The 19,757-nt window shown below is 31.9% G+C and overlaps 2 protein-coding genes across 5 annotated transcripts; one reads left to right on the plus strand and one right to left on the minus strand.

Moving 5' to 3' along the window:
- Positions 1–44: 44 nt before the first annotated feature.
- Positions 45–3,962, minus strand: NF-YB13 (nuclear factor Y, subunit B13). Of its 4 annotated transcripts, none has more exons than XM_068608417.2 (6): positions 3,725–3,962; positions 3,567–3,629; positions 2,995–3,084; positions 1,952–2,046; positions 686–754; positions 45–527 (listed from the first exon to the last, which is right to left on the minus strand). In XM_068608417.2, the coding sequence occupies exons 2-6, from the start codon at positions 3,619–3,621 to the stop codon at positions 369–371; spliced, it is 468 nt and encodes a 155-aa protein (XP_068464518.1). In that variant the 5' UTR covers positions 3,622–3,629; positions 3,725–3,962; the 3' UTR covers positions 45–368. The 4 variants fall into 4 exon arrangements, with proteins under 4 accessions (XP_068464518.1, XP_068464516.1, XP_068464519.1 ...); XM_068608415.2 differs by having other exon boundaries at positions 45–530; XM_068608418.2 differs by having other exon boundaries at positions 3,732–3,960.
- Positions 3,963–8,200: 4,238 nt separating this feature from the next.
- Positions 8,201–19,488, plus strand: TGH (SWAP (Suppressor-of-White-APricot)/surp domain-containing protein). Its single transcript, XM_068608419.2, is given in 17 exon segments — positions 8,201–8,534; positions 9,151–9,241; positions 9,333–9,427; positions 10,237–10,340; positions 13,104–13,165; positions 13,236–13,310; positions 14,421–14,572; positions 15,132–15,207; positions 15,292–15,363; positions 15,440–15,517; positions 16,128–16,272; positions 16,569–17,055; positions 17,410–17,694; positions 17,775–17,903; positions 18,003–18,221; positions 18,456–19,263; positions 19,266–19,488. Coding segments are annotated over 17 exon segments (3,072 nt in total). The 5' UTR covers positions 8,201–8,399; the 3' UTR covers positions 19,325–19,488.
- The last annotated feature ends 269 nt before the right edge of the window (positions 19,489–19,757 follow it).

The following is a 19,757-nucleotide window of genomic DNA, read 5'->3' on the forward strand; positions in this document are numbered from 1 at the left end:
TTTCGAGCTTGCAAGATCTCCCACATTCTAATCAAGGCAACAAATAAACCAAACACCATTGCTTCTACGTATTTGATAATTTGTTACAATCTAATAAAATTTAGTAGCTATTGTCAGAATTGAGCTAGGAGTTGTTAGAATATGGAAGATACAAAAAGTAAATTAAATAATTACATGTAACGCTAAATGGGAGGCTTTTCATGGTCTCTCACTAATTACATTGACTTACAAAGATGGATACATCGATAGAATACAAATTGAGAGCACATCCACATAGGCCAGCAAAGTAGTGAATGGTTTTTGTACACAATATTAGAAGCACAGACAGGAGTCAGGGTGCTGCCTGTGCTTCTATAAAGATCCTAAAGTTAACTATCTAAACTTTGGTCAGTATCTGGCTGCTTGGAAGCAATGGCTCCACCATTCATTCTAGCACGTGCCTCTGCAAACATCCTTTGCTGCTCTGCTAATGCTTCTTCCTCGGTCATCTCAGCTCCATTGCTCCATTTACCACCCTTTAAAGTGTCCTGCTGGAAGATAAAAATCAATAACAAAAACAGTTAAATTCATACAAGAAATTAAGGTTGTGTGTCGGGCAGGGACTCAAGAAAGTGAATATGCTAAGTTGTGTTGTATTGTATCACTTAAGTATTCAACATGCAGATGGGGCATTAATATTAATTACCATGGTCTCCATCTTGTGCTGTTCATATGCTGCATAAACTTCTTCGATGTACTCGCCAAATCCAAGAACCTGGGGAGAAAGGAGCAAATAAATAAACAAAACTAGAAACAGGTATGCAGCATGTTTAAAGGATTCAATGAACCTAAGTTTGGAACACTCCTAACAGCATAATAGAAAAATTCATTTTAAAAAAACTGTTCCTTTTCTTTTCAATTAATAAGGCACTCCTGATGCAAAATATACAGCAGAGAGCATGCATATTGCTATGATCTATTATCAAACTCAGAAGGATACCAAAATAGACTCTAATTTTTCAAGGAAAAGGCAACAGCTACTTTAGGTTCAGGGTAAGAAAAGAATAATTATAAATCTTATTACAGCATCATCCTACTTACAAGATGAAGAAAGTACGTTTCAAATATTTCTAAGATATTAAATGCACTTAATTTTTCATTTAACTTCTTTTTACAGAGTATTATTATTCGGAAGGTAGTATCTTATGTCTATGTGCACACATTTTTATATGGTAGATGATAGAATGATAGAGTATAACCATGCTAGCTATTGTAAACACTTAGCTTTGTAGGTGCCTAGTCAGCATCTGTTGCAATGCAACTAACTAACTGAAGTTAGTTATGCTGAGCTGTCAGTTATTTAGATCTATAGTATAGTTAGCAAAGTGGTAACAAACTAACTGAAGTCAGTTATGCTTAGCTGTAACTTAGTTAGATACAAGGTCTAGTGAGCAAAACTTGTAGAACAAGTGACTACTTCTTTAAAGATATATGTACCTCAAACAAGTAATGCAATAAATCAATTTCAGTTTATACATATTATGTTGTCTTTCTCAGTACTATTATTACTTCCTTCAGCAGAATATTTAGTGGGATCCACTAGTAAATCTGTAAGAGGAGCCTAATCAGCTTACTGAGTATTTTAATTTCATGTGTTAGCAACTTGTGCTCAGTCTCATCAGAAATAAGAATGTAATTATTTAACTATTACAGCAATTTTTACCATGAAGACATAAATAGTTGCGCTGCAACTTCCGTGCAGAGAGGAAAGACAAAATTGTTAATATTAAATCACTAATCTTTAATCCTTTCAACTCAGCTTCCTTAAACTGTGTCATTAAGAACCTCTGAATGAAATCTTCACAGCCAAACAAAATGTAACCCAAGATAATGCATGGTGTGAAACGACACAAACGCTCAAATATAAAGTAGAAAATATCCATATGTGAAGCTTTAAAGGATAGACAAATACCTGTAGAGCCTTCAATACATGCTCAGGTGCGATTGTACGTTTTTCCTCTCTGTTGCATACTTCATTGGATTCTGAGGAGATGAGGTTTATAAACTCTACAATGACAAATAAACCATTATGATCTTAATTCTTAAAAAATGTCAACTAAGAATATGAAGCAGGAAACTCTAACGAGAAACTACCTAAGTTTTTAGACAATATAAGCAATGAATGACACACATGTTCAGCGTGTCCACGGTATAGATATACTAGCAAACAATTGTGTTACTTCAACGTGAACTTATATGAAAAAACATACAGCAAGTTCAAAAGAAATTATTACCAACAATGTTATTATACTATAGATTCTAGTAATTCACAGCTAATATGGTATGATAGGGTTAGTTAATAGCAAACATAAATGAAATCAAGAAAGACCTGTGGGTCAGATACTGCAACAAAATGAAGAGCAGAAAACGGTGAGAATGAATTGAATAAAAACAACACAGCAGAACATTAGAAATAGTGCCACAAAGTAGGGCAAGACCAGAAACACCAGGAAGTGCCAGAAATCATCAGAGTTGGCCAAATATGGTGTCAAAGAATAATGGTCCGTGTTTCAGAGGCATAAGGGCACATGATAGTTTCGGAATATGGTTTCCAATTTTGAACAGCGAATAAGGGAACCAAAATAAGAAAAAAAAACACACAAAAAAACTCAAGCAAAAACAGTAGCGGGGGTAAATGAGGATTTAGCACACACTAATGGTGCAAATAGCCATGAATGCAGCTGCAATTGATACCACAAGGCATGACAATGAGCTGGTACGATGGGCTTCAATGAAGGGGACCAGAGCTGCAATGGTATACAGCTGCTATAAAGCATGGTTGACATCTCTTCTTATAATCCATGCCAGAACCAAGACAGTTAACCTTAACAGACATCAGAAAAATAAAAATAGTTGACAACACTATCTCTGGCTTCCTAAAACTAAAAGAATTAAGTCAACAAATAAAAGACAATATAATGAAAACAAAATTATCATTGATTATAAAATCCTGACCTACACAGCACTCGATCAATAGATCTTGGGCATCTCTTGCAACACGTACATCTGGGGGTAACATTTCTTTAATAATTTTTGTCATTGTTGCTGCCAAAAAATCAGAAGATTCTGTAAGCAATACACAATAATGTATTGCCAATCAAAGAGAATAAAAAGATTGACGATCAAGTATCCTAAAAATTAAAAGAACCAGACATCACTATTCATTATTAATCAGCAACATTTTATAAATTAAACCTATTCAAAAAAGCATTAACTATCTTCTAGTGATTAAATTTTAAATATAGACCGTTTTGATATGATCTCACTAGGAGTGCAGTTTAGAAAAAAACGTTTTATCAAGTGAATTAGGTTGCTGAAAGCTTATACGCAGCATTTGCAAAGGAAAAATATTCATCACGATATATTACTATTAGCCCTAATTGTCAAAAAAAAAAACTAGACCTATTGCGGACAATTTATCTTTCTTTTCTGCAGTCTCCAGAATTCACCTTTGCAATAATAACCGATTCCAAAGAACTCGATATGATTATATAAACTATTGAAAGAGAGGAAAGTGAGGGGGGAACCTTTAGGAAGCGACGCGTCTTCCTTTGATTTGCCGATGATGTCCATAGGCTCCATGATTCAACCTAGAATCGAACGAAACGAATAATCAGGGCACAGATACATAGACGAATAGGGGAAAATTACAGATCTGAAATGGAAGAGGAAAAGGAGAAGTCACCTATTACCGAGAAGGCGCGATTGAACTTCGTAGTTGCTGAAGGAAGAGGAGGTGCGCGAACGAGGACATGGCCGAGGCTGATAGGTGAATTTATGATGACAGTTTCACAGGATAAGAGAACCAGTTCTCGCTCGCATCCGATTAGGGCAACCCACACTGCCCCAAACGCGTTTACCAGATGCCTTCTTCCACGCGCTCCCATTCGGCGCGTTGGCTTGACATTTCCTGTCTTTTTTTTCATTTTTACAAATTCATCAATTGTCTCTTGAATTATCACATATTTCATTTTAGTTTTTTTTCTTTAAAAAAAAAATCTGCACATTTTCCCTAATCTTTGTAATCAAGATTAAGAAGATAGTAAAACTCACCTTACATGAAGTAATGGTGGAACTGAGAGTTCTAAGAGGCATGTCCTCATTCTTTTTAACAATAATACTATTACTAAGTTAAAAGAAAAATTAAAATAAATGTGTATATAAAAGGTACTTCAATGTTTCAAGTAAGTAAAAATAATAAATACGATTTAATAAATTTTTTGTTTTTATTTATGTACTTATTTATTGGATCACACTAAATTTATATAAGAGTAAATTGTCTATTTAATCTCAAAATTTAGATTTTATCTTATAAAATGATTATGTTAATGAGTATTAATTATATCTATAAAAGTTATGTTGAAGACATCACACCTTACATCAGTAATCTAATGTCCAATTCTGAATTCAAATATACCAAACATGATATTAATATTAAGTTATATAAAATAAAAAAATGCAATATAAAGGCTTGATTAATGTAGAAACTTATATACCTTCAAGAAGAAAAATAATATTTAGTTATGAATAGTCGTATTTAATAAATTTATTAGTTTATATTAATTAAGCGAAGCACAAACACCAACACGTTTGCATGATATTATTATATTAAAATAATATTATTTTTTAAAACACAAAGTAGCATTGGTTTTGAGAAAAAAATTGTCTAAAGAAATTATGCTAGTTACCTGCTTAAAAAGAAAATATTTTTATGTGATAAAGGATAGAAAATCTCACAAAAAAACCGTCATAAAAAATGTACCTGCTTATATAATAATTATTAAAATAAATTATCTCTAAAATCATACAAATTAAATAATGCTACAAGAATGTTAGTATTCTTGTATTCATTTTCTATTTCACTTCATTTAAATTACTATAGTTTTAAATTAATATGTTCAACACTTTTAAAATCTAAAATCACATTATTTAATTATAAATCTGTTATAAAAATAATAATAATAAGATAATATAATTATAAATAGGTAACTTATCCATTTTTAAAACCTACCCTTTTACCTTTTTTTAAAAAAAATATTGTTGAAAAACTTATACTTTACCTTATGAAATAGCTAGGCTTTAGTTTTTTTTTAAAAAAATATGCTAAAACTTGAAAAGCTTAATCAGAAATGTGATGTTATGAATACAAGTTAAAAAACTACTACAAATTTATTCATGATCATTAGTAGTCACGAGTAACCATACGCGTTTAAAACAAATATTGGTAATTAATAAAAGTTATTCAGTGATCATTGGATTTTTTTTATAAATGTAATAAGAAATTCGTAATTAAAAAAGTTGTAAAAAAAATACTATAATCTTTTTTATTATTTATTCAAATTGAAAAAACTTAGATGTCCATTATTTACGTTAGTTTCCCCATTTATAAGTATATAATATTTATTGCGTTTTAAACAAATGATTGAAATTAGCAAAAGAAAAACATGATCTTTATAGTATAAATTCAAATATACTTTTTTAGGGTAATATATTAATAATATGACATGCAATATTAAATAAATGTATGCATTTTTTTATTTGTATATCTCATTTTTTAATTTAAATAATATAATTTAAAAATATATATATATATATATATATAATTTTAAAATAATTACAAGTAGTTAAAAATATATTATTTTTTATTAAATGACGAAATCATTAAAATAAAACATTAATTAAATTTTAAATATATAATAAATTTAATATTTTCAATTAAATTCTTAATAAAAATATTTTCTCTGGAATATTCTAAATATTTTATTTTTATTTTTATCAGCTATCTTACTTTTATGGACTTAATCGTTATTTTTGTTTGTATATATTTTGAACTCTTTAGTTAATTCGTCTTTTCTTTCTTAAATAACTAATTGATTGAAAAGTTAAAGAACATTAGAGACTGAGAGAATTAATTGATAAGTTAAAAATCGGAAATACTAAATAACAACAAAATTAAACAATAGAGTATATGAATGAAAATAAAAGTATTTTAAATATTTAATAATTTTTTTAATATAAATATAATTGAAAACATTCAAATTTATAAAAAATAACATTTAATATAATAATAATTGTTCTTACAAATAGTCCGATAAACTATTATTCTTTCAGCAAAATGTGTTGACTTTTCAGCAAAATGTGTTGACTTGTCGGATTTTTTTGAACTTTTAGAATTGAGCTTTCAATTTACTCCAACTTCATACTAGACTTTCGGTTCACTCTTGCTTCAGGTTGGACTTTCGGTTCACTCCTGTTTCAGGTTAGGCCTATGACCGACAAACTTACTAGGTTGGGCTAGATAAACCAGATCTCTCGGCTTCTCCTCCCAGTCTCCTCTCACGGTTGAGTGTGTGTGTCTGTAAGGTGATCTGATGTCAAAGTTATAATCAATTTGATATAGTTATCAGATAGATTCACTCTGCATACCTCTTAGTTTGATGACATATTTATAATGTTTTCTTATTGGATCCAAAACGTATTTGAATTTTTATTTTTTACCTAATATATTTTTTTAAACACCTACCTGTTAATTTAGACCCTATCATTATGAACTTTTCTACAATAACCATTTTATAATTTTATTTATTTATATATTTTACATTTAACTTTTTGACTCGACCTTTTGGTTCACCTTTCGACTTAGTAGTATAATAATAATATTATTATTATTATAAAATAAATATAAAGAAAAAATCATTTAAACTTCATTGGTACCATTTAGATATTAGTTTTCAATCCGTGACAATTTTTATTCATAAGTATTAGTTTTTTTTCTTTTATCAAAATTTTAAATTTTTTATTAAAAATAAAAAATTAAACCTAATAAAGTTTTAGAAAAAAAAACTAATAAAGTTTTAGAAAAAAAACCTATTAAATTCTTTTGTTATTATTAATTCATCATATTTATTTAAAGTTTAATAAGTATTTATTTAGTTAGAGTATAAGAAATGTATTACATTATTAAACAAGTTGATTAAAGAGTCAATCAATTGTTGATATATTATGTTTAGTGTATGAAAGCAGATAAGTTTTTTAAAAAATGATATTTTGGAAAATCAATATTTTTATGTTATTTATCAAAACTTGATCATTTGTCAAGTATTTTGGATTCTTTATTTTTAACACTCTAGATTTCAAACACATCATTTATTTAATTTTTGGTTGTATTATGATGAATATAATTCAAGTGACTTGTAGAATATTGAGACTACTAATCATAATCATGAAACACATTTAGAAAATAGCTCTCTTCTGACATATTTTCTATAATTTTTTACTGATTAAACTGTTAAATTGTAACTTCACATCATTATAATTATTAATGTAAATTGATCAAATTATTCACATTTGGTAAATTTTACAAATATATATTAAATTGATTTTAATATATAAATATTATATCTAAATTATATATTTTGAAAAATATCTACTACATTTATTTTAATATACGTAAATTTTGTATTAAATAATTTATATTTAATATTTTCCTTTGAAAATATGATTTATATAAAATGATTTTCTAATGTACTACAAAATTTGAATACGAACGTTTTTGTGTAAATTGACCCCTCTCCAATATAGAAATACTAAATATAAATAAATACAACCAAGTCAATTTATTCAATTTATATTTTATTATTTTATTGTAATATATTATTTTTCTTACGCATAAATTAGGGAAAGGATAAACAAATAAACTGTTCTAACATCTAAAAACATAGCCTCTTCTCTCTCAGGTTTGGGTTGAATTGGAATTAAATAAATAAATAAAAAACTATATCTTAAAAATTGAGTTGAATAAGGTGTAGGTATTTATAAATTTTGTATGTGTTCTTAGTCATATATATATATATATGCAATGCTATCAAAAAGTAATATATCAACACCTTAACTAAATTTGCATATTTATTAGATATGGAAATTAAGAAAATCTGGAGAACATCAATTTCAATTTTGAAGGCTAAAGAACTTATTTATCAATTTAACTTGTAATTTAAAAATTAAAGTTTAACTGTTAAAAATGATTTTAAATTACAGATTCAAGTTTCAAGTTTTGAATTTCAGAAATTAATAAAATGAAGATTAGATTTAGAAGAGAAATTAAAAAAACATAATTATTTATTAAATATGAAATTAACACGAATCCGAAGCAAAATTAATCGCCTGGTATAAAAATGGAAAGATTTTTTCTCTCAACCCGACGCGCCGAGCATGTTATTCTCGCTCTTCACGCCAATGAATTCTGCACACCCAAGACAAGCTTGAGAGAAACCCTAACTTGTTTTTCGTCATTCAATAACAGCATCTGAACTTGGATTGGGCAATAATAATCTTTCAATTTAAGGATTCAGTGGAGAAAAATGGAGTCTGACGAAGACGATTTTGTTTTTTATGGAACTCCGATAGAGCGTGAGGACGATTTAATCAGTCGCAAAAAGAAGGCCATTGCTGAGTCTTCCGGTCAACTCCGAACCCTCCCCGCTTGGAAGCAAGAGGTAAGCATTTACTCTCTCCACCGAAATTCCGTTTCGTTGGCGTGAGAAGATTGGACTTTGGCACTGTTTCCAGAAATTACGAATGCACATGGCAAAAGACTTAGGGTTTTTGCTTTTGTTTCTTACTGTGAAATTAAAAACTGAAGTTGATTATGCTGTTGTATCACCTGTGGAATTGAGTTGTCTGAATTCTGCCTCTTAGTTAATGGAGGAGTTCAATTTTGTTTTGTGTCAGCAATGTCCCTAGCGCTATTGCTATTGGGTTACAGACTAAAACATACTTGGTGAAAATAATTGACTAGAGGCTATTGGAACATAGTTTGAAAGTTCGAAGTGTTCCTATTAATTGTAATCGTATCTCTTTTCTGCTATGTAGTTGTTGTTTTGGATGAATGGTGAGTTCATGTACTGAATTTACATTTCAACATTTTTTGTGACTCAAGGAAAGGCAGTTGATTGCTTTTGTAGTTGTGACAATTGTGTGGACATATGTGATTTATATTTAAAGTTGATACTAGGTTTTAGTGCAATTACCCTTTTAAAAAGATGATAATTTGGAATGACGTAATGCTGCCTGTATCTTAACCGCATTACAATTTGACTTCACCAACTCCAGGTCAGAGACGATGAAGGACGGAGAAGATTCCATGGAGCATTTACAGGAGGCTATTCTGCTGGTTACTATAATACAGTGGGCTCAAAAGAAGGTATAAGTTCATTAGGAAATCATAATCATCCTGTTACAGAATTGAATTTTAAAGCTGTCTGTGTGTGTTAACTTTATGAATGAATATGCAGGGTGGGCACCCCAGTCATTTAAATCATCCAGGAAGAACAGAGCAGAATTCAAAGAGCAGAATATAATGAATTTTCTAGATGAAGACGAGAAATCTGTATGTTGAATGATACATGCCAGTATAGGTTTTTGTGTTATGTATAATTTTCAAGATATTTAAATTTATATGTTTCAAAGTCCTCCTGTTCACTTACAAGGCAGCATAGATGTAGATATTGGAGGTGTGATATCAAGCAGAACCAGCCTTTTACTCTAGAGCCATTTCATGCTGGATATTTCTGTAAATATTGATCAGTTGTCCTTAAGTTTAATATATATTATTCATTGTTGATCAATTTTATTGGTGCCTTTTAAATGGTTCTGCGTTTTTATGTCATTTTCAATATTTTTTGATGTGAAATTTTATTAACTTTAAACTAGCATAAATAGATTCCTCCATATATCACTTTTGAGATTTTGAAATTACAAGCACCCACTTAAAAATGGTAAAAGTTAGAAGCAAATCCTTTGTAGAATACGTAAAGCAATTAAATTTGTTATGTTAAAATTCTAAAAATAAGGAATGTGTGTTCTATTAAAATTTAAGCAAGGAAGTTTCTCTTAATTTTAGTTGAAATGGAGCATAGTGGGGGATATTTTTAATATTTCAATAGGTGAGGGCTATGTATTTATCATTAGATACTGTGATGCTTTTAGGGCAGGGATATAATCTTGTTTGCTTGTCTGGAAGGAATCTGAACTAAAATTATACTGTAAAAATGGTGATACTATCACTTACCTAATTACAACATTTCTATGATGTGGATGGAATCAAGTAGGTTGTTACTTAATTGGTGTTTGGGGGTTCGGTTTTTTTGGTAGATTAAGTTTTTTTCTGTTCTAACATACCCTTTCCATGTATCATAGGATTTGGAAGGTCGTTTTTTGGGGACTACTTCACAGTTTGATACATTTGGTTTCACAGCTGCTGACGTTGCTCGCAAACAAGCTGAGAAGGAACAGAAACAGAGGTGCATTTTATTTCTCTAATTGTTATTATGGTCATTATATATCAATTAACTTCTATCTGTGATGTCTTCTTTTTTTTAAGAGTGGATTTTAAAATGCTTTTTGCTTCTCTTTACTTTAGCTTTAGTGTTTTACAGGAAAACCATTACCAGACCTCTATTTTATGTTTTTTTGACAATTGATTCTTATGTATTACAAAACTTTGTTAGAAATGGGAAACTGTTCGGTAGCTTTTGATGCTTAACCCATGGTAGATTCTTTTTGGAGAATTCGTTTTATAAATATTCAAGGGATTGGAGAATTTTGTTGCAGTACTCAACTTGTGTGTGTGTTTAATCCTTCTTTTGTTAAAGGTTATTCTCTCTTTCTATTGTAATCACCTTATAGTGAACAAGCATCACCAAACCTTTTTTCACTAGGTGGAGCCAGCTACTTGGATCAAATGACACCAAAAGTTCTCTTGAAAATCATGCTTATAGACTAACTGTTGACATTTTAGTTTTGATTTCATTTATTCACATAGAGAGGGCAAACCTTGGTGCAACAGTAAGGTTGCTGCTACCTTACAATCTGAGTGTCACGGGTTTAAATCCTAGAAACAGCTTGTTTGCCTGCAGGGCTAAAGCTATGTGCATTTATCCTCCTTAGACCCCACTAGGTGGAAATGAGCCTCATGCACTGGGCTTCCCTTTTTCATCTTCAGTGATGAGGAGGAATAGAAAATAAGGCATGCTAGCTATCTATGTATATAATTTTTTGGCTTTTTTTATTCAAATGATTGTTAGGCTCACCTATAGCTTTTCTTGGTTCTAGAAATATTAAACAAAATTTTTACTTTTAAATTATTTTCCCTTTGTGGTGGTGATGATGGGTTTAGGCATGCTAGTTATCCGTGTATGTGATTTTTGGCTTTTTTTTATTCAAATGATTGTTAGGCTCACCTATAGTTTTTCTTGGTTCTTGAAATATTAGACAAAAGTTTTACTTTTAAATTCTTTTCCCTCTGTGGTGGTGATGGTGTGAGAGTATAATGGTTGAACTTATGATCCCTTGAAATGTGATGCACTGTGGTCTTTTAAGTTAAAAGAATTTAGAAGCTTGAAACTAAAATTTATTTGTCATTGTCTCTCCTTCAAATAGTCTGATTTTCTTTTAATGAAATCCTCCCTATGTGCATGTCTATAATCACCATTTTTTTCAATCTTAATATGTGAGATTGTTAGCACGATTCGGAAGTGTACTAATCGCACAATAGCAAGTAGTAAGTAATTATCGTCCTCCCAAATAACTTGTACAATACACAATAATAATTGCAATTGATAACTAGTTTAGACTAAAGAATATTTCCATAAATTGTTTTGATGTTCAAGAAATTAAAACTGTGCCAAAACAATTAAAACTCTTTTGGGATTTTATCAAACACTTAGAATGCAGAATATATTTGAAATGAATGATGTTATTGTCATGGTTAGACTTCACCAACCTCACCCTCATACATATAATAATAATCACTCAATTTCTTTCTAATTTAATGCTAAACTCAACCCACAAGTATACTCAACCTCTAATTCCTTAGTATAACGAGTCTAAGTTTCCCTAAATTCCTTGAGCACTTAATAAGCAAACTTGCTTTCACGATAAGGTTTTAAGACAACTAATGAGTCAACATCCATTCCTAGGTACAAGCTTCATTAGGTATTTTGATTCGGTTTTAGATTACAAAAGATGTTTTCCAATACCCAATAAATCAAATATCAAGCTATGGATGATCAAACCACAACAAGCATTAAGCATAAAAGCAAAATACTAACATTGAATGAAAAGACATATATAAATATAAACAATACCAATTACATGAGAGTTTAGTTGGTTAGATCTAACCCCTACAAAATGAAGGAGGATGAATAACCAAAGAAAGAAGCACTCAATGGAGGCTTGATCCAAGTGGCGCAGGAAATTGTGGAAATTCCAAATTTGACCTTTTATTTACACTTTCCTGGATTCCAATCTTACTTTGCTTGATCCAAGTCACTCTTGTTCAATTGTTAGACAAAAGTATTGGGGATTTAGTGGTATAATTAGATGATAGTAACCAATATCCAAATACTTAAAAAGGATAAAAAAAGGGGACTAAGTTAAAAGTTAAAGAAGAGTTGATTTTGTTAATATAGGATGACTAAATATAATGGTGTAAATTAACATTAGCATAGATCATGTTCAGAGCTGGTTCTTACAAACAACATACTGGAGTTCTTATTTCACTTTAAATGGAATCTGTTATGCCACATCATTTTTAAGCAATTCATACCAAATTTTTACAAGTTTTACTCCAATGGGTAGTTCTTAATATCACCCTTCTATAATTTTTTATTAACACGTCACCTTTTGACAACTCAAAATTAATTTAATTTTTCTCATTTTTCTTGTTAAGCGCCGTTCCTTGTAGAGGCAATGCTGCTAAAATTTTAGAAACTGTTCCACCGCAGTTTCTTTTAAGACACAACTACCTTTTGTTAAGCAACGGGTTAATAATACATCTGCATTGGAGATGCTCTTACAGAATATGGATGTTTTAATAAGCAACCATTTGGGTAATCTTCAATATTATTAATGTCAATTAGAGTGTTTTCCTCAGAAAGCCAAATGCAGCTTTTTAGCCTTTTTCTTTTTTTCTTCATAATTTGCCCCTTTATATTTTTTGTTTTTGTTTTTGATCTTTCTGATGACACTTCCATGCTTGTTTGTGTTTTTCTTTTTCATTGTAGGCCATCCATAATACCTGGACCTGCTCCTGATGAAATAGTTGTTCCGGCCACTGAGTCTGTTGGTCTGTTCCACTTAACTTGAATGGCATTTTCTTTAAAAATACTGGTTCTGACCTCCTTCACATGTTTTAGGGGTAAAGTTGCTCTTAAAGATGGGGTGGAGTCGTGGCCGCACAATCAAGGATTCACATTCTGATGCACTGTATGGTATGGTTTCCCATTGCCATTTTTTAGCTATTTGCTCGCTTTCCATTTTATACCTTCTGATACAAGTTCATCTCATTTGTAAGAAAGGGTTTTTAGGGCTGTTGGTTTGAGAAAACAGTTTCTTTTTATTTTATATTTTCTCTTTATTTCAACTTTTTAGAAGTTTGTGCTGGAAACAGCAAAAACAGTTTTTTTATCATTTTCATTTTTGTTTCTGCCATTTCTGTCTAAACTTCAGAAAACAGGAAACAAAAAGTGTAATCATAAAATATTTTTTTCAAACTGAACAACCCCTTAAATCTGGTGGCTGTTCTTCCTTTTTATTTCTGGATAAAAGCACAGGATCACATTGTTTTAGATCCATATGTTCCTAGAATCAGATCAAGATTCGTTTTTTTGTTCATCTCCCTTATTCTTTAGTTGCATTTGATATTATTTTCATGTATTTGTTAGTCTGAGATTCAGTAAGTATTTGTAATTTAGATTGTCATATATATGCTACAATTTCTTCCATCACTATATAAAAAAAGAGTAATATAGGATAAAGTTATTACCAGTTTATGTAATATTTATATTACATTAATTGTTTTATGGTCTTTATCATCTTTTTTTCTATTTGGATGTTTGTCTTTCTTTTAGGCAACCTTTTCTAAAGGGCGAATTGATCTAATTAAAAATAACATGCACTGATTGTTAATAGGATGAAATGCACTTGGCATTGATTCTCTTTTCATTTACATTTTATTCTTTTACTATACGTCTTGCTGACCTACCATAACCTTTCCTTCTGCCTAGTACTAGTGATTTTTCCTTTTCTTAATAGGGAATGAGCCTAGTATTACATGGTTTTGTAGTATGGGCTTTTTGACTGAGTTTTTAGAGTTACTAGCTGGATTAGTGTAATCCTCAGTCAGGCTTTGTCAATTTTTTTTAGCAAATATTACATGAGGTTTTTAGTCTGTTGTATTATTATTTCATACCCAGAATATATATTAATCTAGTGTAAAATCATCTTTTTCGTATATATTTTTGTATGGTTGCTGTCGAATTAACTAGGCTTCTATGCAATGATGTCACAGTTCATGTAATGTAATTGTATTGTCTGTGCAGATGCCAGAAGACAGGCACGCAGAGCTTTCTTAGCATTTTCTTCTGATGATCCCAAAGTGAAAGTATCAGAGTCTGAGTCTGTCAAGGGTGATATTGAAAATTTTCTTGAGGAACCTGTGAATGACGATGTTCAGATTTCTAAGAGCACACCGGTGAGAAGTTTGTTACTTTTAATATATGATTATCTTTATCTTGGTTGATTATGTCTTTCCTTTCCAATATGATTATTTGGGGATTGTGATGTGTGATGTGATTTTGACCCATCCAGAAAGAAGCACACCCAAAGAATTGCTCAGTCCTTAAGTAAATTCTGGTGAATTAAAAATGATTCCTTAGAGGAATGGTGGGGTATTTTTGTGTATAATGATAAAGAAATTATCTTGTTGGTTTTGCTTGCCAAATTTGGAAAAGTCAAAGCAAGAACAAATGTGATCAAATGGCTGATAGTTCAATATATTTGGAAACTAGTCTTAATTATAGATATTTGAATGGAGTAGAAAACAATCTTAAATTAAGTTGAATATTATGATCAGTACGCGTATTATACTAACTTTCCATCCGATGATGGATTTTGTGCTGAATACATATCTCATTCCTCAACAAACGTATGTTTTAATTATTGTGATTAAATTTTTCATTTGTCTTTTACCTGCTTGTTAGTACAGATTTATTGATAATATGCATGCCTTGTATACATTTTTGTTTTTTCAGGTTTACGTACTCAACCCAAAGCAAGATCTGCACGGATTAGGTTTTGATCCTTACAAGCATGCTCCAGAGTTTAGAGGTAAGCTTTTTCTTGTTCTATGTGGCCAATGCTGATGTGGGTTCTAGAAATTCATATTTAATTGCCGTATCTTCTTTTTTACAGAGAAAAAAAGATCACGCCTAGCCAACAAAGGGGGACTTGGGTTCTCTAGAGATAGTCTTTTTGGTTTAAAGTGTAAGATACATAAAAACTGAGTATATGAAAAATATCTTTCTCTAAGATGATTTAACTCTCAGCATTCATTCATCAGCAGGAAAGGCTGCCCCCGGCTTTGGCATTGGAGCTCTGGAGGAGCTTGATGCTGAGGATGAGGATGTCTATGCCACTGGTTAGTAGTTCTGCTCTTTCATGTTAGGAGTGAACTTGGTTTAACTTTGGACCCTTTTGGTATGCGTGATAAGATGAAAAGGCCTGGTTTGTTAGAACCTAATAGTATACAACCTAATGAAGTTTTAATGTTTGGTATTTTGTCTGTCATTGTATATGATATGATATCGTACAAAATACTATTATGTTTGGTGATGCACTGTATACTGCTGTGTAAGATACAAATTAATACTTTTTACATAAATATATTAAGAAGTTTATTATATGACAGGACCCAGAATAGGATAGAAAAATAGTTACTGCAAAATACCTTGATGAACCAGTATTAATGTAAGAAATTTCCTCTTCCGAGTAATAGACAGCAGAAATAATCAAAGAATGGAATCTCAATCTGAAAGCCCAAAGAAGTTGTTCATTATATATTGTATAAGAAGGGTTAATGGATAAGCTTATACAATGTAGTACTTTGTGCAAGCAACTACTAATAAAAGTTATATTGTATTAACTTATCGTACCTGGTTTTACTCGTAGTGTTGCTTAGTCTGTTGAATGCTAGAATTAGCCTTCTATAAGAATGAGAAAAATAGGCATAATGTTTGCTTTTTTCTAAGGTTACGAATTTGAAGATGCTTATGTTCAAGAAGTAGAAGAACCTTCAACATTGAGATTGGAAAACCGGACAAAGAAAGAGCTGAAGGATCAGGGTGATCTGCCTGGCTTTAGAGTTGCATCCAATTCTGACTATAAAATGGAAAGGTTACAATTCTATATTATAAAATTGATAAACTGATATCTTCTTTATTTTAAAAATTCTATATTATAAACTTTATTGTTTTACATTTCTATTAACCCTGATTTGGGTTAATAGCAATTCAAATTATAATATTTTAACAGTTGTTGGTTAATGGCCCCGGGATCTAGTATCATTATAAAATTTTAACAGTTGTTGGTTGGTTATGAAGTCTATATATGCTTGTCATTTTTATTACTTTGCCTATTTTGTATTTACACGATTGCACATTAAACCATAATTTTATAAAACTGATTTTCAGATTTGAGTCTCCTCTGATTCCTAAGGATTTTTTGCCCCACCATAAATTTTCTGGACCACTTGACATTAACCGTAAGACCTATGAAGTTACTCCACCAGACACTCCTCCTCCAGACGATGGCAATTTAAAATTATTAATTGAAGGGGTTGCTAATCTGGTAGCTAAATGTGGAAAATTATATGAGGATTTATCTAGAGAAAAGAACCTATCAAATCCATTGTTTAGTTTTCTTTCTGGAGGAACTGGCCATGAATATTATGCTAGGAAATTGTGGGAGGCACAGCAGAAACACAATGATCAGACTAGTCAGCAATTGGATGGAAAAATGATTCCCAGTGTGAAGAAGCTAACAGCTGAGAGCCGAGGCCAGATATTAGGGGAAAAACCTCTAGAAAAAAGCTCCCAAGATCCATCCTCATTTGTTGCTTCTACAGATATTCAACTCCAATTTAATCTTACTGATACATTTACCAAGTCTGCATCAGTTGTAAGTAGTCTAAACTTTCTGCATTAAACTCTTAATTGGGAAATATCTCAATATTGCTTCTAGTGGTGTGGTTGGCTTACCACATTATACCTTAAACTGAGATGGTTCCTTTGACATGACTTTTAGACTCCTTTCTGTGGAATCTTAATGATAAGGGTATACCTGAATCTTTGATGACCAGACTTTTGGCACATACCGTTAGGCTTGTGGTTGTACTGGTTTCTGTACTATAAAAGAAGTTACAATGTGATTTATCCTCCCCCTGTCATAGAGACCTCTGTTTCTTCCCCAGACTTTCAATAGCCAAATAGACTTGGATCTTTACTTAACTTTGTTTCTTTATTTTTGAGCCAGAGCGAGTTGATGGATATAGAAAAGCCTTTCAAAGATGATCCAGCAAAGGAAGAAAGATTTGAGCAGTTCCTCAAGGAGAAATATAGAGGGGGATTGCGCTCTGCAAGTTCTAGTTTAGCTAGTGACATGTCAGAGGCTGCTCGTGCTCAAGAAAGACTAAGTTTTGAGGCTGCAGCTGAGGCAATAGAAAAGAGACGACAGGGCAAGGGGAGCAAGCCTTTAACTCCATTTGCCATGGATTTCATCCCAGGTGGTGTTATGCAGTTTACTTCTGGTGAAGTACAGGTATGACTAAAGTGATGTTCCTTCTGTTTCTTTCCCCACAGCTTCGGCTAATTTCAATTGATGTATCCCGGTGCTAACAGCCAAAAAAAGACCTGCAAGCTGAAGATATTTTGAGGAAGAAAATGCACCCTAAGAGGGAAGAGTTTCAATGGCGCCCTTCACCTCTTTTGTGCAAACGCTTTGATCTTATTGATCCGTATATGGGGAAGGTGCTTCAAGTAGTCTGTTACATTTTGAAGTTATTCTTACATTGACTTTCTGGCTTGGTCTGGAAATCATTTTTCACTTTTTGTCCCTGCCTTTTGCAGCCACCACCTGCTCCACGGATTAGGAGTAAAATAGATTCGTTGATTTTTACATCAGATTCAGTCAAAGGTATCAAAGTGGACGACCCTGTTACTTCAAAGAAAGAAATCTCACCTTTGCAACAATCTACTAATGAAGACATAATCAAAAGTATTACTGAAAATGAAACTGAAGGGGACGTGGAAGTCGAAAATATTGAAAGGCCAGTTGACCTGTACAAGGTAACACCGAATTTCTTACCCTTTCCGACCATTCTACTTAAAATTAATACTTTCACATGAAATCATTTTATCCTTTACAAAGCATATTTTTTACATGTATCCCTTTTTTGTCTGTGGGCATAAGATCTCGGGGGTAACTAACTTCTGATGACAAAGCATGTATCCTAGGAGTGGAAATCTATTTTAACGAATGCATATATTATGTGAAACCTATAACAAATACATGTATTGCAGGCTATTTTCTCCGATGATTCAGATGACGAAGGGGGAGATTCTGGTATTGGGAGAGTGGATAATCAAGAAAAGAAAGCCGAAGTAGCTAATACAGCATTGAGCCGATTGATTGCTGGTGATTTTCTGGAATCATTGGGCAAGGAACTAGGAATTGAGGTTCCTCCTGATATGCCTTACCCCATGCAGAAGTCCAAGAACATTGCACCTAAGAAAGACCTTGTTAATGAAGATACGAGAACGGACATCCTTGACAGTCAAAATAATGACGAGATATCCTTAAATCATGATTTGCCATATGATCAGCATATTGCTCGTGAGGGTGGTGTATCAAAAGGTGACACTATTCATGGAAATAATCCTGAGAGCAGTAATGTTAAAACCAAGGGAACAAGTACCATGAACTATAAACGCGACAAGTCTGATGGGGAGAATATTGAAGATGTCAGGAAAATTAAATCGCCTCTAGTCCGCAGACAAGACTATAGTAGCACTTCAGAAGAAGAAAAAAGCAGAAAGCGATCTAGTAGGGCAAAATATGATGACAGGAAAATTAAAACCCCTGTAACACACCGCCGAGATTATAGTAGCAGTTCTTCTTTAGAAGAGGAAAAGAGCAGAAAACGTTCTAGACATCATCGTCATAAGAAGCGTGATGCAGGAAGGGATTCATCCAGTGATGATGAAAGAAGAGATAGACACAGTTCAAGGTCAAAAGGGAGAAAGAAAGGTTCTTCCCGAGAAAAAGGCAGAAGTGAAAAACACTCAAAACATCACAAACACAGAAAACATGAATCTCCAAATAGACACCCACGTTAAGCAATGAGAAGGACAATTCACATTCCAGAAATTAGAAAAAGTGGAGGGAATGAGCGAGACTTGTTTCCTTTGTTTCGTGAACTTCTTGGAATTATGTTGGGGGATCATTGTTGTTAGAAGATATACTCGGTTTTGGGGGTGATGATGCTGAGTTGCACCCTATGGATTTCATTTGCTCCTTACGTCTCTTGCATATGCTGCTTTCTTCACCGTTTGGTATAATGCTCTGCTTATTCAATGCCCCCACCTTATCCTTTATTGGATGTGATGAAATGGAATTGGCACCTGATCATCTATACTAAATATTACAGACTCTCTTATCGGAAAAAACAAAACTAAATTGGATTTTGTAACTTGGTTAAGCATACAAAAAATGTTTTTCTATCTCTAAATCTCCAAATATATCCTAAATTGCAAGAGATCCATATGGATTTTGAATCCCCCAAGCTGAACACGTTGAAGAGTACACCAGGCTCTTCACCTTGT

This window comes from Phaseolus vulgaris, chromosome 3, assembly GCF_051622355.1.
Source record: "Phaseolus vulgaris cultivar YP4 chromosome 3, ASM5162235v1, whole genome shotgun sequence".
Taxonomy (NCBI): domain Eukaryota; kingdom Viridiplantae; phylum Streptophyta; class Magnoliopsida; order Fabales; family Fabaceae; genus Phaseolus; species Phaseolus vulgaris.